Source organism: Candoia aspera, chromosome 4 (assembly GCF_035149785.1).
Source record: "Candoia aspera isolate rCanAsp1 chromosome 4, rCanAsp1.hap2, whole genome shotgun sequence".
Lineage (NCBI taxonomy): Eukaryota > Metazoa > Chordata > Lepidosauria > Squamata > Boidae > Candoia > Candoia aspera.
In genome coordinates, this window is record NC_086156.1 from 109264240 (window position 1) to 109291221 (window position 26982).

Sequence of the window (26982 nt, forward strand, 5' to 3'; positions counted from 1 at the left end):
AACAGAGGGAATCATTACCTTTTAATTAAAACATTAAACTGATTTTCCATAAAATTCAAAGGTAGATTCCCTCTAGAAAAGACCATAGCTTGTGGATTTGATACAAATCCATTTATAAACTTATAGGCCAAGAATGATCAAGGGTGATTGAACATCAACCTTTTTAAATAAAAAATTCTTCTGGATATTCAAATGTAGTTCCACAATTTAGTTAGCCATTCTTCCAAAGAACAAATTAAAATCCTTTTCAGTAGACAGTGTATAGGATCTTGCAGCCATTAATATATAATTTCCTTTTACATACGGTCATAGTTGGTAAAGAAACTGGCTAATGTCATTCCTTTTGGAGAACTGTGTTTGTACTTCAAAACATTTTGGTGATGGACATGATGCCTTATTAGACAAATAACACAAGAGTCTTAAAAATAACCAGTAGGGCTGCACTGCCAGTTTTAATTTAATGTAATGTAATTTTAATTCAGAAGATGTTCAATGGTAATTGATTGTCAGAGCATGGTCAACAAGTTATGATATCTCCACTAGAAATAAAAATACTCCTGTGATACCTGGTTGCAAATTCTTGGTAAGCCTAATAATAGCAGTGAAATCCAAATTCTTCAGATACAAGGATTTCTTCATGTTAAAGAAAAATGTCTGAACTTTCCTTCTTTATGTCCAACAGGCACAGCCTGTTTCTGTGTGCAATGCACATTGCTTATCAGGTTATAGCAGAATAAAAAGAGAAGGAGAGCCATTTTGCTGCTATGATTGCCTTCCATGTCCAGAAGGGAAGATTTCAAACAAGACAGGTAAGAGGCCTAAAAAAAACAGATTTCATTGCTATGTGTTTTGTGCAAGTCATAGCCTGATTGTTTAAATTACATTTTTATATAAACAGTAGTTTACCAACACTTTAAAAGTTGTCCATAACTCAGCAGATAGGTTGATTACAGGAGTCTTTTCACATACCCTCACATCATCTTTTCTCTGCTTTGAGAAAGAGAAAGCAGAGCATAAAAAAAATCCTTTCCCATGTGGTTTCCATCATAGGAAAGAGATTGCAAGGCTAGGTGGTATAGACCTCCTTTCATTTTGGAGAGTTGCAGTTCAGAAGGAGATTTGAAGAAATTCTAAATGGAAGATCTCAGTGAGTTAACCATACTCAGGCAAATAAAATGTCTTGATAATGTATTCTTGGAAACACAGAGAAATTTAAGCATTAATATCTCTCAGTACTGTTCTTATTCTTATCTTATTTTGGCTGTCAGGGAAACAAACTCTCTGGTAATCATGAAATATTGGTTCCTTAATCATAGAAAGCTAATCAACCAAACAGCAAATACACTGTTGAATCAAACCTTCATAAGATTAATTTTCCAGAGAGAGTTTCTGAATCAGTAGTGTATTCAAGATGCAGAGATAGATTCTGGCTAATTTTAAGTGATGCTATTGGGTGTCTGAGAATGGGGAGCAGAACAGGGAGCAATAAAGAACAGTCAAAAGATCCCTGTCTTTTTAGTAGATCTGTCTAAATTATGTGCCTATTCTTTATAAAACAGGAATCTTTTGTCCTTTCTTTGCAGTCCCAGAACCCCACCAAAATTGTAAAGGACCATAGAGATTTTCCACATAAAACCAACCATAACTTCCTTTTGGTTTATTCAGAATAGCTATCAGAAATAAAATACCCGAATAAAAAGTTTGATAATATTTTGAAAAGTTAAATCTCCTTAACCAGTGTAATGAAGGTTCAGCCACAATTTTTTATATTGCCCTTGGCTTTATGGGGTTCTTGACTTCTATCAGCTTCCCTGTGGCTTTCAATGCTAGGAATTTACCTGACAGCTTCAACAAAGCCAAATTTATCACCTTCAGCATGTTGGTCTTTTGTAGTGTCTGGGTATCATTTGTTCCCACCTATCTGAGCACCATGGGGAAGTATGTGGTGCCTGTGGAGATCTTCTCCATTTTGGCATCTGCACCAGGATTACTGGGCTGCATCTTTTTCCCCACATGCTACATTATTATTCTGTGGCCAGATCTCAACAAAAAGGAACAGCTGATAAAGAAACAAAACTGAACTCCAGGTTTTGTTTGTATTTAAGTTAAACAATACCTCAAAGTTCATTCTGCTGAGCTGCTTTCAATCTAACAAAGTTTATTCAGAAGGAATACTTTTTTCCCTAAATAATTAGAGCAAAATATCTACCACTTAAGAAAGACAAGCTCACCCTTTGACTGAGCAGTGGATACATTAAACAAACCAAAAACAAACAAACAAACAAACAAACAAACAGGAACAGACATGAATTTCTCTTTGAGCTACTTATACTTGATCCCAAACATGCAGTGCAGAAATATACAACATTTTGTATGGAAAAAAAAGTAGGCTGAAAAATCTTATTTCTAATGCAGACTGTTCAGTTTTAAAAGAAATCTCGAGAGGAAAAACTGATAGAAAACTTTCTGCTTGCTTTTCCAGCTTTTCTCTGAATTCCCAAAATCTTTTGGCCAGCTTGCACATTTTTATTTTGCCCAGCTTTTATATCTTTATGTTTCTCATGCACAATACAAAAAATGTATACAGTATATCAAGATGTTCAGTGAATCCAGTGACTAGATAAAGCATTAAAAACCAGGAAAAAAATAATAAAAACCAAATGCTACCATTAATGTAATCACCATATCCATGCAATAAAACAAGTGTGAATTCTGTGGTTTAATTTTCTTTCTGTACAAGGTGTACAGCATCTCAGGTGTAGCATAGGTAGAGATACATAAGCAAGTATCATCATGTGGATATTAAATAGTAGCTATATTAAAGATACTTGCCAACTGTATGCCACATGGACTGGACTGAGGTGCATGTTTTCCACAGCCATAATAAATAACCCAACAGGTACTTAATCATAGCTTTTAGATGTTCAACTCATGGAATTCCTTATAGTGGGATCTAACATTAAGACAGATCCATTCACATGTTAAAAACATTCTTTTTGGGAAAGAGGTCTAGGAAATGTTCTACTCTGTCCATAAGGGCACGGAATAGATTAAGCATATTCCAGGAGAACCTTAGATATATGAAAACTGTTTTTTTTTCCCCTTTTGAAGTAACCTCTGATCTCCTTGGATACCATTCACCAAACTGAAATCTTGCTACAGTGCAACAATCTAGGAAAGAGATACAAAATAATAAAATTTATTCAAAGACCCAGTTTTGTGTAGTGATTGAAGTGCTAGATTAGAAGCTGGGAGACTGTGGTTTCTAACCTTGTGCTTGACACACCAACTGGGTAACTTTAGACTTGTAAAAACGCCAGAAATTTTTGGGTTCAAATACATACAACAGTACAAGAAATTTTAAAGACTAATGTTCAGCTAAAGCAGAATATATATATATATATATATATATATATATATATATATATATATTTGCTAGGATTAATGTAATGGACAGACAATTAGAAAAGAGCCATGGGAGATTATTTTTTTATATATGATCACTGCTGCAAGAAACTACAGTATATGCACAAAATTGGAAAGAAATACCCTGAAATACCCACAGTGGAGGAATGGTTGGTGAAGATGATGGAACTAGCAGAGATGGCAACATTAATTTGTTTGCTTGGAGAAAGGTCAACAACAACATTTTATAGAGACTGGAAACTCCTTATAGACTGTTTGCTGAAAAAGGGGAAAAAATGAACTGGTGATTTACGGATTTGATGATTAGAAAGGGTAGACTATGGAATGAAGGAAATTATGATGTAACCTTAGAGAGAGAGGGTAAAAGTGTACTTATAACTGCTGTTAAGCAAGCCACAAACCACTGACACTAAGGTGTGTTCAATTATTTTCTTCTGCAGTTTCAGAAACAGTTGATAATTGCTGTTGTGCCCTATAATTGACAATACTGAATTCTACTCCTTCGGTCCTTAGGGAGTTCCAAAGAGCAAAGTCAAACAGGAACACAACCAAGACTGGCTGATATTATTAATAGTCCTTGTCCTTATAATATTCCACTATAAGTCTTGAAGGGTAAGGCTGTGTGTGTCTGTTTTTGCTGTACATTTCTGTTTTCAGATCACCCAAGAGAAAGAACCAAAAGGTTTCATTGTCGTATATTCACAAGCTAAATCAATGCTCCTTTGGGAAACGCATATCTGTACTTTGCTATGTTATCCTTCATGCTGTGGGTGATAATTTGGCTTCCTCAGGTCCTATGCCAGGATGCTAAATGCACCATCAACAACCGTAGCATTAAATACAAGTCTTACCATTCAGGTGATCTCATCATTGGTGGCATTATTTCTATGATCTACATTATGTCCAATCTGATCACTTTCAAAACAATTCCATCTGAAGAACTTGTTGATGATCGCATGTATGTAGCTTTTATTTTTTAACTATACCAACTGTCAAATCATGCTGGGTAATGGGTCAATGTATTTTGAGAAGAACATAAATGAGTGAAATATAACTTTCACCTTCTTTTAGTTATCCTTCCTATGCTCAGAGATTCTGCTCTATTTCTTACATACTTCATAATAATTGGGTTAACAGCAAGACAATGCTTTTTTTTTCACTGTGTTTCAGCTTCATAAAGTTTGTAGAACTGTCTTTTCCTTGGTCTCACTTAACAGATATCTGAGTTTTCCCCAGTCCTCTGCTTCCTAGTTTCCCAATGCTTCTCTCCCAAACTTCCATGGCACATCAATTCCAGCATAGTATATATGCAAACAATCAGCTTTTTCTCTTGATTGATTGAATCTGGCTGGAATCCATCAGTGAACTATAGAGTAGATATAACAACTATTTTAACAATGGCACAACCAAGCTTCTTTTCAGTTCTGAAGGACTGTCCGTATGATAACGTAAACCATGGACATTTTCTATGACATAACCATATAATAACCACATTTATATCCTAAAGACTTTTTCAGTCTACATCCCATTTCATCAGAGATATGGAACAAGGTCCTGAGAGAGGATTTTTGGGGGTGGGGATGGCCATGGGGGTGGAGAGATGGTGTGAGAGAATAATATAGAAGAATACTTTAAAGAGGGATCAGGAAAAGAGAGAGAGAATTATTTTAGACGTGAGAGACAAGCAAGATTATTATATATAATGACTGTAAGCAAATATAATGGCTGCCTGCAAAGCAATCGTAGAAATGACAAAGGTATTGCTTCCAGAAGAACACATAGATCAATCTTTTGTAGTGAAAACAAGACTCCTAGATACTTCAAATATAAATTAATTGATTATTGCATGAGATTAATATCCTGAGAAAGGAGTTTAATTACACTGAAGTAGACAGGGAAGATAGATGGAGAATGGGAAGAAATGATGGACAGGAAGGTGAGAGGCAGAATCCTTTCAATTGTGATTGCAGAGAAAGCACAGGTCCCTGACCCTTGGCCTTTCATAAGGCCATGAAGACCTGGTAATGTGCCTGGGACTGGGGCCCTGAACATGTGAATGGTCCTCTTTCTTGGTTCTATTACCATCCATGCATTTCTTCCTTGGTGGCTATGTATATTTATTGTGTATCTTAATTGTTTTAATTGAAATTTTTAAAATTGTTTTATAGTTTTTATTGTTGTAAGCTGCTCAGAGTCAGTTGCTGAGATGGGCGGCTATAGAAATCGAATATATTAAAAAAAATATGGAAGCATGACACTTTGGCGTTTACCTAATATGTAGAAGGAATGTGGAATCTTCCACTGAATTTCACCTTGGCAGTTTGACAGCCTAACCCATCTGTCTTACTCCTTTTCTCTATTCAAACCCCCTTGACATCAAAGACAGGATTTCTTAGGAAGTGAAAATGTTTTCTTCCTACATTTTAGATACTGCCATTTCTAATGTGGTTCAGTGTAGAACACTGGATCTTTCAAAATGAGGGAGAAATATCGCAGTGCTATAAAAACATTGTAAAATAGATCATTTACATTTCTCAAAGAAACGGATGCCAAACAGGTTATCTGCCAAATAGCTGATTCTATATTCAGCTGTATGGAACAGTGAGGACAAGTATTTCCTACACACAGACCTGCTCTGCCAAGTGTCCAAACAGTGATCAGGTGCTCAGACAATTGGTTCTATTTAGACCCAGAGACAATGAGCATGCCACTGTATAAATAAACTTCAGGCTTTTTTATCAACTTAAGCAAACAGATTTAAAGAGAATCACAGTTCAAACAAAAACACAGTTTAGGCAGATTATACAAAAGCATAAAAAGGCATAGCATAAAGAAGAACATCATACATACCAAAGAAAGGTGATACATTTATTCTGTTCTTGTTACCAGGAACCTCCTGACTAAGGTAGAGAGAATAACCCCAAAAGGATGTTTTTTTTCTTCTGCAGCACCCAGAATCCCAAGTCTGCAGAACTCAGAAGGAAAGCCTAGGAGTTTTGTCAAAGTCTGGCCCTTAATCCTCATGACCATGATTCCACCGTGCCAAGGCTTCATGGCCTGACCTTGACTGGCCGCTTCCCAAGGCCCAAAAACACTTGTCTATGACATCATCCAAGAGCCTGGGAAGTTTTAGCGATAAGCTAGTGGTTAATAAAACATTCTGGGGGTATTCTCTTATCTCTCCCGCAAATCCAAACCAAGATATGTTCAGGAGGACTGTTGGATGAGTGGGCTTATTCTTCAACCAGCAATCTTGGGGCTTTATCTTACCTCCCCCTTCATGCCAAACAGCAATATAAACAAGCCAATTAAACATTAGCCTAACAAAAATAAGCTCCAATCTTCTCTCTGTGAGGGAGAAAATCAAACGATGTCACTTAACTCCTCAAGATAAGAATGGTCTTCCACATTGTCACTACAAGACCTTGTTGTAAAGAAAGATTGTTAAATTCAGATGTAATAAATTCTCTGTGTGGAAATGCACGTGTTGTGACAGAGGCATTACCCTCCCTTGAAGTTTGTTTCTACAGGAGTACCTGCATATTTTGTCCTTGATCTTTGCTGTGAAGGAGATTAACGAAACCCCTCAGATCTTGCCCAACATCACTCTGGGCTTTGGCATATCTAACAGCTATTACATGGCAACGTGGACCTACCTTGCTTCTATGGAGCTTCTTTCTTCGCATGACAGATTCATTCCCAACTACAAATGCAGCATCCACCGAGACTCAGTATGTGCTATTGCAGGACCCAATTCCCATATCTCTCAAGCTATGACAGACATCCTGAGCATTTACAAGATTCCGCAGGTAAGATCTGCTCAAGAAAAAAAACAAAAATCCTATTGAGATGTGCCTTCCTCTTTAATAAGATTTTCTGTATTGATTGTAACAAAGGGCAATCAGAACATAAATTAAATCTGGCCACACAATGCTTTCATATTTTCCAGTCCTAATTTAATGAAAATTGTGCTAAGAGTTTCAGGAAAAGACATATCGTTTCCCCTTTACAGAATAGGAAATAGATGAATCCCCTTGATCTTAAGACAGATGTTTCAAATTTAATTGAAATATTTCTCTGTTGTTTTTGCTCACCAGAAAACTAGGGAGGGTCCCTTCTGAAATGCTTTCCACAACCCCTCTGGACTGATATGTATGTATGTATGTATGTATGTATGTATGTATTTATTTATTTATTTATTTATTTATTTATTTATTTTTCTCCTTAGCTCACATATGGCTCTGCTCCATTGATGGATAACATGATTCATACAGCTTTCTTTTATCAGATGTTTCCAAATGAACATCTTCAAATTATGGGGATCCTCCAGTTGCTGCTGCATTTTAAGTGGACTTGGATTGGGGTGATTTGTCAAGAAAATGAGATTGGTGAAAGATTTCTGCCAGAAGTACTTAAAATGTTTTCCCAAAAAGGAATCTGTTTTGATTACATTGAAAAGCTTCTACTAGAATTTTTTTCAAATGAGCTTGAAGAAAAAATCAACAATTTTCTGAAAGTATACAAAGTCGTTATGAGTAGTACCTCTGGTGTTGTGATCATATATTGTGAAAACCATGCCATCCCTATTTTGAGAATTATCTCCTTTATGTCAGAATCTGTGGACACAATAGTTGAGAGAAAAGGCAAAGTCTGGATTTTGCCAGCCCAAATGGAGTACACTTCAATCCCACTTCAAAGAGACATGAGTATGGACTTCATCCACGGTGCTCTTTCTGTTGCAGTTTCATCAAAAGAATTATTAGCATTTAGTACTTTTCTCCAGACAAGAAGCGGTGTTCCAGAAAAGGAAGACGGTTTTTCAAGGGTCTTTTGGGAACTGGCCTTTAAATGTTCTTTCTCAAAATCCACTTTAAACCCAAAGTCGGAGAAAAGGTGCACTGGGGAAGAGAAGCTGGAGACTCTTCCAGAGTCAGTTTTTGAACTGAGCATGACGGGGCAAAGCTACAGTATCTACAATGCAGTCTATGCTGTGGCACATGCTCTGCAAGCCATGCTTTCATCCCACTCCAAACACAGAACAATGGCTGGTAGTGGGAAAGAGAAGCTTCCGAATCATCAAGTGTGGCAGGTAATCTCCTAAATCTATTAACCTAGCAGATGATGTCGCTTCCATACCTACAAGTGTCCAAAAATTATGTAGAAACCCATTTAAATCTAAGGTTGGAGGAATTCCTTAGATGGATCCGAGTGTCCACACCTTTCCATCCCAGCCTTTTCATTGAAAAAGGGTCAGCTTCTATGAATATATAATGGTGAGTGCTGGAATAATTTGGCCACTAGATACAGCAGCAGAGTGAAAGGGTTCTTTCCCCCTTCCCTCCCTTCTACAGATTCGCTATATCGCGGAAGGTATTCTCAATAAGGGAGGAGAATTCAGTGACTCCTAGGTTGGTAAGAGAGCAACTGATACGTTTGCCCATGTTATCTTGATAAATAATAATTTAATAATTAATAATTTAGGAAGCTTATATGCTGTCCGATTCTCAATGACTCTGGAGAGCACACAACAATCCAAGAAAGAAAGAAAGAAAGAAAGAAAGAAAGAAAGAAAGAAAGAAAGAAGGAAAGAAGGAAAGAAAGAAGGAAAGAAAGACAGCAAGTGTGATGAAGTGAGGGGGCCCATTATCCCTCACTGAAAAACGAACTTGATCTTGAGTTTCATGAAGGGAGGATCTCTCCTTCCCTTGGAGAAATTCAGAGAAATCATACACTAATTTTCTCTGTTAACACACACAATAGAGTTTTGAAAGGTGATGTGTGTCTTTATATTGTCATTTTGTTCTCCCTCTCCCTCTCTCTCCCCTTCCTCTCCTCCTCCTGCTCCTTTTCCATCTCCAGTCTAATCTAATTGATGTGTAACTATGAGAGGGAGGAAGAGAACAAATGTTGGTGGCTTCAGGCACTGGCAATATGAGCTACAACATGGGGAGGAGGGACACAATGGTGAGGAGGGAGATGGAAGAGGATGGTGTGGTTGCCAAATGCTAGTAAGGGGGAGGACATGCTCCTGAGGGTGGTGGCATGTACCTCTGGGTGATAGCCATGACAAGAGGGCTGTTAGGCTCCCTTAGAAGTTCTCTGTCTCTCCTGGTGATTCTTCTGACTGCTGCTGATGGAAATGATGAATTAATGCTATTATTATTATTATATGTAGGGGGCACAACAATTTCTTCAGAAATAATATTGCTGTATATTTTTGCCATTCTTGTATACCTTAATGAATTACTGTCATGTTCTTCCCTTGAGCTTCATCACTACCTGAGAAAAGTCTCTTTTAACAACAGTGCTGGAGAAAATATTTTCTTCGACCAGAATGGGAAAGTTGCAGCTGGCTTTGATATTATCAACTGGGTCACTTTCCCAAACCAATCCTTTCTTAGGGTCAAAGTTGGAAAAATAAATCCATCAGCTCAACGAGGAAGACTTCTCTCTCTATCAGCCGATAATATTGCCTGGCCCAACTTTTTTAACCAGGTATCTTCTACTGATTTTTCAAGGGGTGGTTCACTGCTCATCCTGCAACTGATCTTTGAGTAGTTTGCTTCAACAGCTGTACAAATTAATGAATCAGGCAGCTGCTGACCAGGTTTGAAACTACACTGAGAGAAAAGAACATGAAAAGGTTAGATAGATTTCAGTTCTATTTTAAAAACTCTTTTTTTACCCCAAGCCAGAACCCACTCAGACTTCAGCACAATCCAGAACTCTGGGAATATTTCTCACAAACTCCATTGTGGTGGTCTCTCATGAAGGATACACAGGCTGCAAGTTTTCTCAGGATGAGAGCTTGTGGTCTCTCATGAAGAATGTAGGAAGAATGCACAGACACAACTTCCTCGGGATGAGAGCCCCGATTCAAGCCGTAAGCTCTCTTTTATTATTCCCCCAGCTAAGCAAGTGCACTAAAACAGTAATTCACATAGCAGAAGGCTGATTGGTCTAAATAGCAATGCATACCTCATGTAACCCCTGATAGCCTCCTGGCACAGCTCGTGTTGCCTTGTGAGGAAAGTTTTTGCTACAGCCTTATCCACTATGGAAGTTCAAGGAAGGTTCATCCACCCACTGAACTGGTGCAAATCTCTAAAGTACTGTTAAATGTATTTTGGTATGTTTTTTTCTAGTCAATATTGTATTGTATTGTTCAATGTAAATAAGCATCTTGCACAGCTGTCGTGGTTTGCCAGCCAACAGCATAGCATACAATGCTCTCTACATCTCCTCCTTTTTATTTTCAGTTATAGCAAGCCATTTCCTGTTGTAATAGAGGCTGATATGCAGGAGAGTAACACCGAGGGCACACGGAAGATATGAGAGGGAAACAATAAATGCAACAGCAATTAATACAAATAAGACATTGGTATAGTGATGTTAAACACATGAGTACATGATGAATAAATGCCAAGGTTAATACAGTTAGGGTTAATATACTGCCAACACAATGTGGCAAGTGTCTGAAATCTAGAGGCTAAATGAACTATGGTCACATTATCTGGGGCAGCAGTGCGAATACCTGTCATGCACTGCCTACCGCAGAGTAAAACACAGACGCTGATTCAAAGGAGAGCAGGTTCCGGTTTATTTCGTACGTAGTGTCAGTTGCGAAAAAAGCTGAGAGTGAGGGGAGCGCGCCGGTGCCGGGTTTAAATACCCCGCGCCGGTCAGCACCCCCTTACCCTGGGTTACGTCATCCCCCCTTTGTCCTGCATGCTGTCTTGCCGGTAGGTGAAGGGTTGCAAGGCCCCAGCTGGTGCCCCGGGATCGCCCATCATCGGTTTCCTCATTCAGCCGGTGATTGCTGTCAGCTGGGCGATCTCCGTTGCGCTTTTGCTAACAGCTTGGGTGTGCCTCACGATCCGCCTAGTCTTTGTCTTTCCTTCTTTCTCTTTTGTGTTCTGATGGCTGCATCCTCCGGCTAGGGTCTGTGGCTGTTGTTGTGCGTGCTATGCTTATCTTGAGTCCCTTCCTCTGCTTCCTTGTTATTGTCATGTCTGCCGTTGTGCTGATGTCTTCAGCTCAACAGCACTCATGACATACTGCCCCCTGTCTGAATAGTGCCCCCCCCCGGCCTTCCGGTTTTTCACCAGGAGAGCTGTCAAAATGGTTTTTTTTTTTTTTTTTTGAATTTCCCGCCGGAGTGTTTTACCCCCCTCCCTTTGTTCCGCCCTCTACCTCATGTCCATCTAGGGTGTGTTCCCAGTGTGCATGCCCCGACCACACCCTGGGCGTGTGCATGCTCCGGCCACACCCTGCTTGTTTGGCTCAGTTCGGCGAGGAGAGAGGCGTGGCTGGTCGGGTTCTTATCAGCTCCAGGTAGGGCCCTTATCTTTATTCCAAATGCGTTGTCTTTGTTATGTGTGCATCCTGGGCGTTGCCCCCAGGCATGCACAGGTGACCAATGTCACTCCCTCGTGGGCCCGGGGCGGGGGGAGGGTGAGTCCCGGGGGGAGGGAGGTCTACCCAAGTCGCGGGCTTGGGGGGCCCTTTCCCCTGGGGGCGCGGCTGGTGGGGGGGGGCGTGGGGAAAAGGGTGTTCAGGGGCCGGTTCGGCTTGTCGCCCCTTTGGCTTGTCAGGGTACGTCCGGTGGAATGCCCGGGTCAGGTCTGGCGCCTTGACGTGTTGCGCCGCCACCCATTCTGGGTGGGGGAAGTGTTTCCACCTTACTAGATAGTGTAATATTCCCTGTTGACGGCGAGAGTCGAGTATGTCTCTTACTTCGAAATGTTGTTGGCCGTCGATCATCACTGGGGAGGGCAGTGGCATGCTCGGGTGCCATCGAGAGGTGGTTGCAGGTTTCAGGAGGCTGGTGTGAAATACCGGGTGGAGTCTCCGTAGATTGTGCGGCAGGTCCAGGCGTATTGCCACCGGGTTCACTATCTGGGTTACTCGAAGCGGCCCGATATACTTAGGCCCCAGTTTTTTCGAGGGTTGAGGTGACTTCAGGAATTTGGTGGATAGGTAGACCATATCCCCTGCCTGGAACGTCGGTTGCTGGCGCTGGTGCTTGTCGGCCTGCTCTTTGTAGGCCGCCTGTGCTTCCTTCAGCACTGCCGTGATTATTGGCCACGATTCCGCAATCTTCCGTCCCCAGTCACTAGCATCCACTTGGGGTCCCGGGGGTTGCGGTAGCTCCGGTATGGGTACGAAGTCGCGCCCCGAGACTACTTCGAACGGGGCTTTCCCCGTGCTCGTGTGGACGGCATTATTATATGCGACTTCTGCAAACGGGAGCGGTTCGACCCAGTCGTCTTGGTGGTAGTTTGTGTATGAGCGTATGAATTGTTCTAGGGTGGCATTGAGGACCTCTGTGGCTCCGTCCGTCTGGGGGTGTCAGGCCGTGGATAGGGCTTGTTGGGTCCCCGTCAGCTTTAGGAAGGCCCGCCAGAATATCGAAGTGAATTGTGTGCCTCTGTCGGTCACCACGTGTGCGGGACATCCGTGTAACCTGTACACGTGTATAAGGAAGAGTTTGGCTAGTTGTTGGGCGGATGGGACCGATGAGCAGGGGATGAAGTGGGCCTGTTTCGAAAAGTAGTCTTTCACCACCCAAATGGCCATTTTCTTCTGGCTGGGTGGGAGATCTACTATAAAATCCATGGAGATTTCCTCCCATGGGCGGGAGGGCTCCGCCACCTTTGTAAAAGTCCCGGGGGCTTACCTGGTGCCCGTTTGGCCCTGGCGCATGTCGGGCAGGACGCTACATAGGCTTTCATGTCCCGTCTCAGCACGGGCCACCAGAATTGGCGTCGTGTTAGGTGCAGGGTCTTTAGGAACCCGAAGTGTCCCGCTTGCTTGGTGTCGTGGGATCTGCGCAAGATCGCCTGGCGTTGCGGGTCCGGGACATATATTCTGCCTTCCCCCCATGCCAGGTCCTGTGCCATCGTCACCTTGTCGGGATTTGCTAGGAGCCAAGGGTCGGTTTTGAGGGCGGCGGTGAGGTCTGCGCGTATCCCCCCTGGCAGTTGTGGTTGGCACCGTCTGGTCACTGGTTGCCCCACCGTCGGTTGCGCCGTGGGGTTGGGCTGCCTCCGAGCGTCGCTCCGGGTGGTCACTGCCATCCCCAGCTGGGAAGCGGATAGGACCGTCCCGATCATGTCTGGGGCGGGCTCCTTGTCTTGGGGCAGTCGGGAGAGGGCGTCAGCCAGGAAGTTCTTTTTGCCTGGCATGAACTTCAGCTGAAAGTTGAAGCGGCTGAAGAATTGGGCCCATCTGACCTGTTTTGGGCTGAGGCGTCTGGGCGTTCGGAGGGCCTCGAGGTTCCGGTGGTCTGTCCAGACCTCAAATGGTTGGGTGGCTCCTTCCAGTAGGTGCCTCCATGTTTCCAACGCCGATTTCACTGCGAAGGCTTCCTTCTCCCAGACGTGCCAGCGCCTTTCTGTCTCAGAGAATTTCCTCGACAGGTAGGTGCATGGTTTCAGGACTCCTGTGGGGACCTTTTGGAGTAGGATGGCCCCCAGGGAGAAGTCTGAGGCGTCGGCTTGGACCACGAACGGCCGTTCTGGGTCCGGGTGCATGAGGATTGGCTCCGTGGTGAACAGCGCTTTCAGCCTGTTGAATGCGGTTTGGCACGCGGGAGTCCAATTTAGTACTGTGCCTGGGTTCTTGGCGCGTCGTGTGTCCCCCACCCCTTTAGTCTTGAGGAGGTCTGTTAGGGGGAGGGCTATCTCCACGAACCCCCGTGCGAATGACCTGTAAAAATTCGCGAAGCCGAGGAAGCTCTGGAGTTGGCGCCTGTTACGGGGGCGTTCCCAGTTCACCACCGCCTCGACTTTTGCGGGGTCCATCTCTATGCCTTCCCCGGAGATTCGGTACCCCAGGTAGTCTAGGCGTGCTTTATGGAATTCGCACTTTGAGGGTTTGGCATAGAGTTTCGCCCTTTTCAGCTTGTCGAGGACTTGTCTGACTAGGGTCACGTGTTCCTCGTGCGTTTTGCAGTATATAAGGACGTCGTCTATGTAGACCAGGACCCCTTTGAACAGGTGTTCATGCAGAACCTCATTGATGAGCTGCATGAACACCCCCGGGGCCCCTGCTAGTCCGAATGGCAGCACTTTGTACTGAAAGGCGCCTAGGGGGCAGTTGAACGCAGTTTTCCATTCGTCCCCCTCTCTGATTCGGATTCGGTAGTACGCCTCGCGAAGGTCCAGCTTGGAGAATACTCTGCCCGTGGACAGGTGGGCGAGCATGTCTTTCACGAGGGGTAAGGGGTATTTATTGGACAGGGAAGCTGCGTTGAGGCCCCGGTAGTCGGTGCAGAGCCGCAGGGTGACGTCTTTTTTCTCTCGGAATAAGACGGGCGCTCCGACCGGTGAGCATGCCGGCTCTATGAATCCCCGTTCTAGGTTTTTGTTGATGAACTCCCGGAGGGTTGCCATCTCCTTCAGGGTCATCGAGTAAATCTTCGGCCTAGGTAAGGGGACATCGGGCAGCAGGTCAATCCTGCAGTCCGTCTTGCGGTGGGGGGTAGTTGATCAGCTTCCGCCTCTCCGAAGACCTCTGAGAAGTCAGCGTACTGCTCCGGTAGGTCTTCTGGGGTAGCTGTGTTGTCCTGGGTTGCCGCCTCTGCTCGTCCCACAGTGGGGCTGGTCCTGCCCACCAGAACTGGCGCCCGGTACTCGCCGTCGCCGAATCGGAAGGTGCGGGTCTTCCAGTCGATGCGCGGGTTGTTTGTTGCGAGCCAAGGTATTCCCAAGACTACGATGGGCCGTCCTATGTGGGTTACCATGAACGATGTTCGTTCGGTGTGGGTACCCATTTGTAGGGTGACTGGCTCGGTCTGCATCGTGGCTGGTGTCCCTCCCGCTGTTGAGCCATCCAGCTGGTGAAATGCCAGCGGCGTGGGGAGGGGGAGGCAGCGTAGGGCGAGTTTGGCGACTATGTCGGGGTGGATCAGGTTTTTTGAGCACCCCGAGTCCACTAGTGCCGCGGCCGTGGTGGCTCCGTTGCCCACAGAGAGCTTGATTGCCGCCATTATTACAGAGTTTTTGCCGCTCTGTCGAAGTGATCCGCGCCTCTGTCCCACCACCTGCCTCGCGGCGCGTTTTAAGGCAGGCGGGGAGCGTTTCCCGCCGGCTGGTCTGGGTCTACGGTGTCCTCTCCCCTCCAGTAAGCGTCCCAGCCTTCGTCCGGTGTCGCTGTGGCTCCGGTCATTCGGCGTTGGGGGGGCGGCGGCGGGTTAGTTGGTTTGAGGTTAGGTTTCAGTGCGGGTTTAGGAGCGCTAGCTGGGGTTCGGTTGGCGAAGCATTCTGCCGTTTTGTGCCCCATTTTTCCACACCTCCCGCAGGGCCCGCGAGTAAATTTCTTCCTTGGATATGTGGGACCGGCTGTCCCCACGTGTGGCGCGGGTACCTTTGGGTAGGTGTTGGTTTTGTCTTCCGTCGTTGCCATGAGGAAGGTGCGGTGCGCGTGTTCTGCTCTCCCCGCGAGGTGGATCCAGCCATGCAGAGTCTCCGGATCGTCCCGGTAGAGAGCCCATTGAAGTACTTCGCGGTTGAGCCCCCTTTTGAACATTTCTAGCAGGGTGGTCTTGGACCAGTCGTTGATCTTCCCTGTGAGGGCTTTAAATTCGAGGGCGTAGTCCGGGACAGTGCGTGCGCCCTGTTTGAGGCTTTGGAGTGCGCTTTTAGCCCTCTCTTTGGCTAGCGGGTCCTCAAAGTAGCGCTTCATCTCGGTGATGAAGGCATGGAAGTCAGAGAGGGCGGGGGAGTTGGACTCGTACAATTGGACGTACCAGTCCGCCGCCCGGTCTTGTAGTTTGATCGCCACGGCTGCGATCTTGTCCGCTTCGGAGTTAAAGGAGTGTCCGTGCCGCCCCATGAATTCCCTGGCGTTCGTAATGAAGAACGACAGTTTCGCGGGGTTCCTGTCGAAGAAAATGGGAAAGTCCTTTGGGGCCCGGGCGTTCTGTGAGTTCCCTCCTCTCGCTTCCCGACTCATGGCTTCGTCCGCTTGGGCCGCTTGTTGATTAGCATTAGGCCCATGGGGGTGCGACGACCCGCTCGGGGTGTGGGCCTGCACGGGAACATCGTTGGGCAGCGCCGGGGACATCAGCGATTGCAGCATGGTTCTGAGGTCCTGTAGCTGGGCCTCCATGGCCGCGAGTCTGGCTTGAGTTTCCCCGTCCGAAATCCGCGCCGCAGCTGGGGTCTGGTCTATCGGTGTGTCCGCAGGGTTGAGCCGCTGGTGGGGTTCAGGCATTCCCATCCGCTGGTCAGCTTCCTCCGTTTGGGAGTGCGTCGGCTGGGTTGCCTCTCCATCCTCCTCCGTGCTTGCCGCAGTTGGGCTGACGCTCCACGCCCGTGGCTGGGGTGCGATGTGGGGCGGGGGGGTCTCCGCTGTTCTCGGGAGGTATGTTGCTCCCTCCCGTGGCCGGGTCGCCTCCGCCTCCGTCTCCCTCTGGGGTTGGAGCTGAGGCTCGGGGTGGGCCGGGCGGGTGTCCGTGGGTCTTGGGGTCTGCGGTGCCTCTGGCCTCGATCGGTCCTCCTCCGCTTCTTGCTGTGCGGTTCGCCCGCCTTGGCTGCAACGCGTCGGCCTCATTGCTCGTGGTCTTCTCGCCGTCTATTCCTCCCGCGGCTCGTTGTCCGGTGGGGCTCGGCGAGGCTGAGTTTGTGACTCTCAGCTTTATGTCATGCACTGCCTACTGCAGAGTAAAACACAGACGCTGATTCAAAGGAGAGCAGGTTCCAGTTTATTTCGTACGTAGTGTCAGTTGCGAAAAAAGCTGAGAGTGAGGGGAGCGCGCTGGTGCCGGGTTTAAATACCCCGCGCCGGTCAGCGCCCCCTTACCCTGGGTTATGTCATCCCCCCTTTGTCCTGCATGCTATCTTGCCGGTAGGTGAAGGGTTGCGAGGCCCCAGCTGGTGCCCCGGGATCGCCCATCATCGGTTTCCTCATTCAGCCGGTGATTGCTGTCAGCTGGGCGATCTCCGTTGCGCTTTTGCTAACAGCTTGGGTGTGCCTCACAATCCGCCTAGTCTTTGTCTTTCCTTCTTTCTCTTTTGTGTTCTGATGGCTGCATCCTCTGGCTAGGGTCTGTGGCTGTTGTTGTGCATGCTATGCTTATCTTGAGTCCCTTCCTCTGCTTCCTTGTTATTGTCATGTGTGCCGTTGTGCTGATGTCTTCAGCTCAACGGCACTCATGACAATACCTGGCACAAAGGTTTGGTTGTGCCAGTGGGTTACAAAGAGAGGAACTGCCACCAGAGGAAGTCCAGCGTGGCCATAGGCAGGGGCGTGCAACCAACCCCAACAGTCCATTTTCTGTAGAGTGCGAGCGATTGTAGATCCTGAATGTATATATTCGGAGTCCAGGATCCATGCTGAGGTGAGGCTAGAGTAAATGAAAACAAACTACACAAACAAATACATAAAATGGTATAAAAGATTTGGCATTCAAACAAGCAATAATGGCAACAATGAAATTGTCCTCTGATTTAGGGAGATTGTTCTTTTGCAACAGTTGGTTCGCTTGCATTCCCAGAGCTTTGATTTGTCCCCATGTCAGACGGTGCTGTTGTTGGCGTGGCACTCGAGCCTTGTTGGTGGTGGCTCCCGTGGTGGAGTTGGTTTGCAGCATCTGTCCGAACTGTGGAATTGGATTCCTCAGTTCCTGATGCCATTCTGCCATGATATGGTTTAACACAATGTCCAGGAACCCACAATGGACCTGTGGGAAGAAGCAGAGCAGCATATCCCCTTCCCCAGGTCAATAAGGGAACAGGGCCTTTCCAGGTAGGGTCAGGAAGTTGCTTATAATGTACCAAAGGCTTTGGTAACATGACTTGAGATCCAAAATGACGTTGAACAGCAGTGTCAGAATTTGAAGAAAGATTTAGATGATTGAGTGTAAAAAGAACCTGATTCAGCCATTGCTGAATATTTGGCAATGAGGGTAATACTCCCCCATTTTGTGTTTTGTGTTTGTCCAGGGCGGACTTTAAAGTCTTATTAGCTCGTTCAACAATAGCTTGGCCAGTGGAATTATAGGGAATGTCAAAAAGGTGAGAAACAGACCATTGCTGACAAAAGGAGGCGAAGCCAGAGCTGCAATACGCAGCCCCATTATCAGTTTTTAAAACTGAGGGCTTGCCCATGACAGCAAAGGAGCGAACACAGTGATTTATAACATGCTTTGTGGCCTCTCCACGTTGTGGAGTGGCAAAAATATAGCCAGAAAAGGTATCAATGGTAACATGTAAATACTTCCTTGGAGAAAAGGAGGGATATTGAGTCACATCCATTTGCCAAATCTGATTAGCTTTCAAGCCACGGGGATTGACTCCCATGGATGGAGCAGACACGTGTTGAGAACAAGCATCACACTGTTGAACAATGGCTTTAGCTTGTGATAAAGGCAAATTAAATTGTCGAGCCAAAGCTCGGGCGTTTTGGTGAAATTGACTGTGACTTTCCCAGGGGGAAGCAGAAAACAACAGCTGGATAGAAGGACGACAGGCTGCATTGGCGATCTGGTTACCAAGTGAAATCTGTCCAGGGAAAGGTTGATGACTTCGAATATGATCAACATAGAGAGGATGTCTGCGGTTATGCAAAACATCCTGTAGAGTGAGAAGAAGTGACAACAAATTTTCATCGAGAGAGGGAGAAACATATGCACCAGGAAGAGAACAAACAATTTGAGAAACATAGAGGCTATCAGAGATAACATTGAGAGGCTGGGAGGGAAAAAGTTGAAGGCCATAAATCATAGCAGCAAGTTCAGAGCACTGTGCAGAGGTTTGAGGAGGGGTGATTTTTGTGTGCCACTGTGTGCCTGTTTGCCACGCCACCGCCCCCCAAACCTTGCCCCCATCAACAAACAAAGTCAAAGCATTAGACAAAGGAAAAGAAGAGATTATAGAATGAAAGATAAGAGGAAGTTGTGAGACAGCCAATAGACGAGGGTCAGCTGATAAGTGATAGGTGACAGTGCCAACATAATCAGTCAAAGCAATTTGCAAGTCAGAAGACTCAGAGAAAAAAAATTCCCATTCTCGCAGTGGGATGGGAACAATAATTTGAATCAAATCCAAGCCAATTAGTGCTCGGCTACGAGAGCGCCCTTTGAGGATCAAAGTAGCAAACAAAGAAGCCAGAGGAGTGATAGTACGGTGAGGAGTATGTGGGAGGTGCAGCCATTCAAGAATGAAAACAAAAGGTTTAGAGTTGGATTTGTAAAAAAGCAACTGGCAAAAGACCGCAGTAGGAAGCTTGCCAGTTGATAAAACAACCAATGTGAGGGGAATATTATCTTGACAGTGATCTACCCACTGTTGGCCAAGGCTGTCTTGAATATTTTGTAAAACCTGAAGTTGTTCCTTCGATAGGGTAATTAAGTCTGTGGGGTCTTTGCCACCTTTTAAGGCAGCAAATAAGGGCTCATGGCCGCTGTTGTTTGGCCAATATAAGGACGGAGCCAATTTATTGCCCCTAAAAGCTGCTGCAGCTTAACATATGAAATGGGAGATTGAATCTCCAAAGATGGTAATTGTGGGTGAGAATAGGTTTGCATCAGCTTATGACCAAGATATAAAAAAGGCTCAGAGGATTGAATTTTCTCTGATGCAATTACAAGACCATATTCTCCTAGGCATGTCTGTAAATCATGCAACCATGACAGTGGAAGAGAAGGACCTGCAATTAAAATGTCATCCATATAATGATAAACTACTAATTTTGGATATTGGAGCCAAAAAGGTTCTAAAGCAGTAGCAACATAAATTTGACACAAGGTGGGGCTATTTAAAATCCCTTGAGGCAAAACTTTCCACTGATATTGTTGTGTAGGCTGGTCAGCATTCAAAACTGGCACAGTAAAAGCAAATAACATTTTGTCTTTCGGATAAAGAGGAATAGTAAAAAAAAAACAAAAAACAGTCCTTTAAATCAATAATTCTTAATTCATAAATTCTGGGGATTAAGTTAGGGTTAGGCATCCCACATTGTAAAGCTCCCATAGGCATGATGAGAGCATTAATAGCACGCAGATCGTGCAACATACGCCATTTGCCTGATTTCTTTTTAATAACAAAAACTGGTGTATTAAAAGGACTGGTTGTTGGCTCAAGATGGCCAGCTTGTAATTGTTCTTAAACCAACATGTGTAAAGCAGTTAATTTGCATTTTGGGCAAGGGGTTTTGGGCTTAAAACGAGTATTACTGGTCCCTCTGACAACATTTGCTCCTCCCCCCAGTGCCCTGCATTGTGCTTTGAAGTGTCCTGGCTTCCCACAATTGAAACAATTACCAGTAGGCTTGCCAAGGTGTCACTTATGCAGAGCCATTGCTAAAGTCCCCATCTGCCAGGCATTAGTCCCTACCTCCAAACAAGCTTTTAACATGCCAGCCAGAGAATACTCTGGTCGAGAAATGATAGACTGTAAAGCCTTCTTACAATCAGAAACACTCTTCCTGACTTCTCTCAAAATAGCATAAGGCAGAGGAGCCCACTCATACTGAATTTGTCCTGCATTGTCTTGAGTTTCAGAAACAGGGAAGGCATTTAAACCTTCCAATAACTCTTCTCCTGATAAGGTTCCAGCATGCATGGATGCTTCAAACCCAGTTCTAACAGCTCCTTTGTACATCGCTTCCTCTTGTGATTCTACAGGTGCCACAACAGGCTGAATTGAAGAAGCAGGCAGTGTCACTTGAGGACCCGGGGTTGTTAATTGGGGTCCCTGAGTTGGTTTTAAAAGATATGGCGGGGGGGCGCTTGGAGGCGGCAACAAAGAAGCGGTGGTATTAGCATTAAATGCCTGAGCATGATACTCAGTCGCCTCCTTAATCTTCTTCCACAATACTAACAGAGACATACGAGCTCGAGCACCCTCATGCAATTCCTTCCCTATTCTTATCCAATCTTCAAGTTCTAATGATCCCTGTTCTGGATACCAGGGACATCTACTATATACAATTTTTAAAAGTCCCTCAAGTGTCTTTAAGTCTGTATCATAAGGCTTTCCTGTTGCTTTAATAAACGTATTCCTTAGCAGACATTTCAGTTCTTTGGCATGAACTTTCTGCCCTACTGAAAGTTTACTCCCCATACTCACGAAAGGGAACTGAAGTCGTCCAGCGATTCAGTTGAGGTGCACCGTAGCTATTCCAGCTGGTGAGTAAAGGGTTGCAAGGAATCACGTCGGGGGGGTCACCACTTGTGGTGGTCTCTCATGAAGAATGTAGGAAGAATGCACAGACACAAATTCCTCGGGATGAGAGCTTGTGGTGGTCTCTCATGAAGAATATACAGGACACATAGTTTCTCGGGATGAGAGCCCCGATTCAAGCTGTAAGCTCTCTTTTATTATTCCCCCAGCTAAGCAAGTGCACTAAAACAGTAATTCACATAGCAGAAGGCTGATTGGTCTAAATAGCAATGCATACCTCATGTAACCCCCGATAGCCTCCTGGCACAGCTCATGTTGCCTTGTGAGGAAAGTTTTTGCTACAACCTTATCCACTATGGAAGTTCAAGGAAGGTTCAATGTAAATAAGCATCTTGCACAGCTGTCGTGGCTTGCCAGCCAACAGCATAGCATACAATGCTCTCTACACTCCATCAATGAATGCAGCAATATTCTTGATTCACAGGACTTTGAAGAGGATTTTGCATACAAAATAGTAACTCAACATACTCCTACCTCTGAACAAATTAGCTCTAATCTCTGAGCACTATCTGATGAATAACAGACTTTTCCACTGACATTGACTCATTATGCCCGAAGGATATCTTCAGGGATATGGCAAGTCTTGCACACTAGCATAGAATGTTTCACAACTCTAAGCTAATTTTTTAAAAAAGGCAAAAGAAAAGATTCCTGAAAGATGGTAATTTCTAGATTGCTAGTGGTTAACTGCTAAATTCATTGCCCTTTTATTTATTAACAGACACAACCTCCTTCTCTGTGCAATGACCATTGCTCCTTGGGTTATAGCAAGATCAAAATAGAAGGGAAGCCATTTTGCTGTTACAAATGCCTTCCTTGCCCAGAAGGGAAAATTGCCAACCAGACAGGTAAGAGATGTCCTGCAAAAACTGCGGATATCTATTAGCTCTGAAGGTCAAGAGCCACTACCCAGGCTTCTGAAGTTGGGGTATTTAACCCTACAAACCCTGAGGATAGGGATGGTGACCGTAACAACCATGGGAGTCTCCCAAGTCAACGTGGCTCCAACTCACAGAAGAGGCAATGGCTGCTGAACTAGTTTTTACCTCAGACCACTAGAATGGAATCTAAAGCCTTCCAAGTGTTTGGTTATGGTGGTTGGTGTATGGAGTATGGGAGTATGATATGTTTGTGCAGTTGACCAGATGGACCATCTTGTTACACTTATATATATTATGGTGACCATATTTACTTGGGGAAAAAAAATAAAGGGCAAAATCATGAAAAAGGGGTAAATCTGAAAGAAATTCATCAAGATTAAAGAGTTTAATTGATGTTTATAACTTGCCTTTACCAAGGATAATGCAAGAGGGGTAGTGCTGATTTTTTTTTTCTTTTTCTTTTTAAAAGAGGAGAGAGTATGGGAGACCTTGTGCTTAAAATTCCGTTTGGATAGAGCATATTCCTTGGTTTCAGATCTGAGCTAAGTCATGATGATGATGATGATGATGATGATGATGATGATGATGATGATGATGAAGATGATGATGATGATGATGATGATTTTAAAGGAATATACTTTAAAGGGGAGGGGAAGAGAGAGAGAGATTATTATAAAATTTGTTCATACAGTGTAAAATCAAGACTTCTTTCCTCTAAAGCATTAGTGTATGTATGACACAATCCAATTTCAAGAGTATACATTGAATCAAATCATGTCTAAGAAATGTCACAGTAACTTCTAAAGATCCGTTCTTAGCCAATTTAGTTTTAGGACTTTCCTGGCCTACAGCCTTCAAATTAGTTAGACTTCAAATTCCCAAATTACCAGTCTGTGTGATGAATGTCTGAAAACTCTAGGCAGTGAAATATACTATATCTGAAAGGTGGGGAAGGCTGAGCTAACTCTGAATTCTTATGTGCTTGACAACTCTATATCCTGTTCCAGATTTGGATGACTGTTTCCAATGTCCTGAAGAAACCTATCCTAACAAGGACCAGACATTGTGCATTAAAAAACACACAACCTTCTTGACTTACCAAGAACCCTTGGGAATCACCTTGACCAGCATTGCTTTCTTCTTTTCTCTCATCTCAGCTGTGGTGCTGGGGATCTTCATTAAACACCAGGACACTCCCATCATCAAAGCCAACAACCGGAACCTCACCTACATTCTTCTCATTGCCCTCCTGCTCTCCTTCCTTTGCACTTTGCTCTTCATTGGCCAACCTGGCCAAGTGAAATGTCTCATGCGACAAACTGCTTTTGGCATCATCTTCTCTGTAGCCCTTTCCAGTATATTGGGGAAAACAACCATTGTGGTTCTTGCTTTCATGGCCACCAAGCCAGGCTCCCAAATGAGGAAATGGGTGGGCAAAAGGCTGGCTAACGCTATTGTCCTTCCTTGCTCCCTGGTGCAAGTCATAATTTGTGCTGTGTGGTTGGCAATTTCTCCCCCATTCCCAGATTCAGATAGACATTCAGTGGCTGAAGAAATTGTTCTGCAGTGTAATGACGGCTCAGCCACAATGTTTTATATTGTCCTTGGCTTTATGGGACTGTTGGCTGCTGTTAGCTTTACACTGGCTTTCCTTGCTAGGAATTTACCTGACAGCTTCAACGAAGCCAAATTTATCACCTTCAGCATGTTGGTCTTTTGTAGCGTCTGGGTGTTGTTTGTTCCCACCTCTCTGAGCACCAAGGGGAAGTATGTGGTGGCAGTGGAGATCTTCTCCATTTTGGCTTCTGCAGCAGGATTACTGGGCTGCATCTTTTCCCCAAAATGCTACATTATTCTTCTGAGGCCTGATTTGAACAGAAAGGAACAGATGATAAAGAAACAAAATTGATTTGTTTTGCTCCGCTATGCTATAAAGCCTCAAAATTGTGACTGAAGCCTCATTTGCCTCCTTAATTGTTAATCTTGTAGAATTGATTGAAAGCTAGTTTTTGTTTGTTTGTTTGTTATGTTTTGTTTGTTTTTATACCAGATGTTTGCAGGTATGAAACATGTGACATTTGGAATGCAGTTTTATAGTATGGTTCCTTTATATATCAGACTAACTGGCTTTTTCTGAGAAATAGAGAAATGTATTGCAGCTTCCATAAGAGCTATTGAAGGCTGTCACAGAAAACAGAGACTACAGGAAAATGAGGAGTGGCAAGCCATTAAACAATGAAGGGAAGGAAGGAAGGAAGGAAGGAAGGAAGGAAGGAAGGAAGGAAGGAAGGAAGGAAGGAAGGAAGGAAGGAAGGAGCAATACAATTTTTCTTGAGAAAATTTTCAAAGAGGTAGAAGGGAAGGGAAATGGGAGAAAAACTGAACCTGATTTTTTTATTATTATTGTGTTCCACTTTTTTTTATTTAATAGCCCAAAAACAGAAGAAAAGAGCAGAAGCTTGAGAAATAACTCACACAGATTATAGAAAACCATGTATAATAATTTAACATATAAAAGAGGGCTGAGAAGAATGAAAAGAGGATACACATGTGAGTATTTATAGGGTTAGGGACTGCATTTAAAACTTGTAGCAATCTTTTAAGCTGTGATCTGAGACTTATTCCTTCTGCCCCAGCCCTCTGCTGCCCTCAGCCCTCCACTTCTCCAGCCTCCTGCCCCCTTGTTCCTCTCCTCCTGTCCCAGCTCGCCACTGCCTTCAGCCCACCACTGCCCTCAGCCTTCCTGCAAACTCTCTGCCCAATGCCACCCCTGCACCAGCCTCTCTCAACCAAACAATTGCCACACCTCTCCCTCCTGCACCTTCCCAGCTTACTGTTGATATCTTTATTTATCATCTTTTCATGAACATGGAATATTACATAACTTTATCCCTGTCCCATTTTGCCATCCCAATGTCCCATTTTGGTCTCAAGGAAATATGGTCAGCCTACGCCCAAGACAAGGATGAAAATGGACATATAGTGCCTTGCAGTGGTCAGTAGTAGCAAACACAACTGTTTTCAGGATATTGCTCCCTGCCACTGTGTGAAATCACCAGGGTACACTTTGCTTGCTATACCATCAGTAACGTATTTAGTAATAAATTTAGGTTGGAATAGCTAAAAGACAAGGACGGAAGGAGCACGTGATTCATATTTCTTGTAGACATTTCAATTTTTAATTAGACATTTTCTCAACTGGAAAATTTGGGCCATTCTAATATTTCTTCATTCTCCTTTAGGAGATGCCACCTTTGCAAATTAGAAAAGGAGCTGACCTTTATTGTTTTCTGAATTACCTTTTTTCCTCACTTTGAATATTTTGCCTTTAATTACAGGCTTCAATTGTCATGGTGTTGCAAAATTGGCCACAGCTGATTTTTTAAAAAAATAATGACATGTTCCTCAGCCACATCACACTGAAAGTTTCCCCAACCATGGGGTGATTTGCCCTATCATTATAAAATTATTCATTATTTCCTCCAAGTGCCTAGAGGTTCAAGGGAGAGAACATGACGATGAATTAAAATGAGAGAATATATTATCTCTTCTTTGTGCAGGGTGGGACTGGAGAGAGAAAATGCTCTCAGTTTTATTCTTCACAGAATATGTTTCAGCCAAAGGAAGGATTGTTCTGCACAATGATTTTATTCCTTGCAAACATATTAATGTTACTGCCTCATATCAAATGCTCTGTTCTTCTTGGCAAATGTACTGTGGGAGACCCTCTCCTTATTAGTCACAAGCAATATCACTCAGAAGATCTGGTTATTGGGGGCATAACATCTCAGTTTTATATGATTTCTAATGAAATAGCCTTCACAAGGAATCCATCTCATGAAGTAGTTGATGATTTCATGTAATTATTTTTACAGGAAGCCAAAAAAATGGATATTATATCTGGCAGATAGATTAAAGGGAAATATTTGGGAAGGAAACAAGGGAACAATGGATTGAAAAGAATTTGCTTATTTAATCTGTAGTAATGCACTTGTGATTATGGAAATTATTGATTTGTTTACTGATAGAATCATTTCAGTTATAAACAACTTTTCTCCTTCACCAGATATTTCCTCATTTTAGCATGATTCCATCGTTATGAACATTATTTTCTTAAAATCATTTTCTTATAATCACCTGATATGTTATCTTTGTCTCCAGGTATCTAATGGGTATCCACAGTATGCTGCATTATTATTAGATAAAGAAAGTCATACTTACTATCTTATATCCACTGCTTCCATCACCCATTTCACTCATTTCCTTTTACATATTCATGTATCTATTGGCATCCCATTCCTCTGAACAAACCATCACTTGTCAAAGGCAGATAAAGTGCTACCTAGTTCTACATGAACTTGTTATTGTCCCTGCATCGAGTTCTTCATTATTTCTATGTAGGTATTTTTAAATATTTTGATGCACAATGCAATTCTAACTGAATCTCCCTTCAGAATTATTGGATAACTCGGAATGAGAATACGAAC

General features: G+C 43.9%; 1 protein-coding gene across 1 annotated transcript in view; it reads left to right on the forward strand.

Moving 5' to 3' along the window:
• The window catches only part of LOC134497012 (vomeronasal type-2 receptor 26-like), a 32381-nt gene extending 7977 nt beyond the window's left edge, over nt 1-24404 (forward strand). Inside the window, exons 2-7 of the mRNA XM_063302727.1 lie at nt 4218-4384; nt 7058-7235; nt 7655-8515; nt 9694-9921; nt 22336-22462; nt 23503-24404. Of these exons, the coding sequence (XP_063158797.1) occupies nt 4218-4384; nt 7058-7235; nt 7655-8515; nt 9694-9921; nt 22336-22462; nt 23503-24404 (2463 nt within the window). The remainder of the gene's footprint in view (nt 1-4217; nt 4385-7057; nt 7236-7654; nt 8516-9693; nt 9922-22335; nt 22463-23502) is intronic.
• The last annotated feature ends 2578 nt before the right edge of the window (nt 24405-26982 follow it).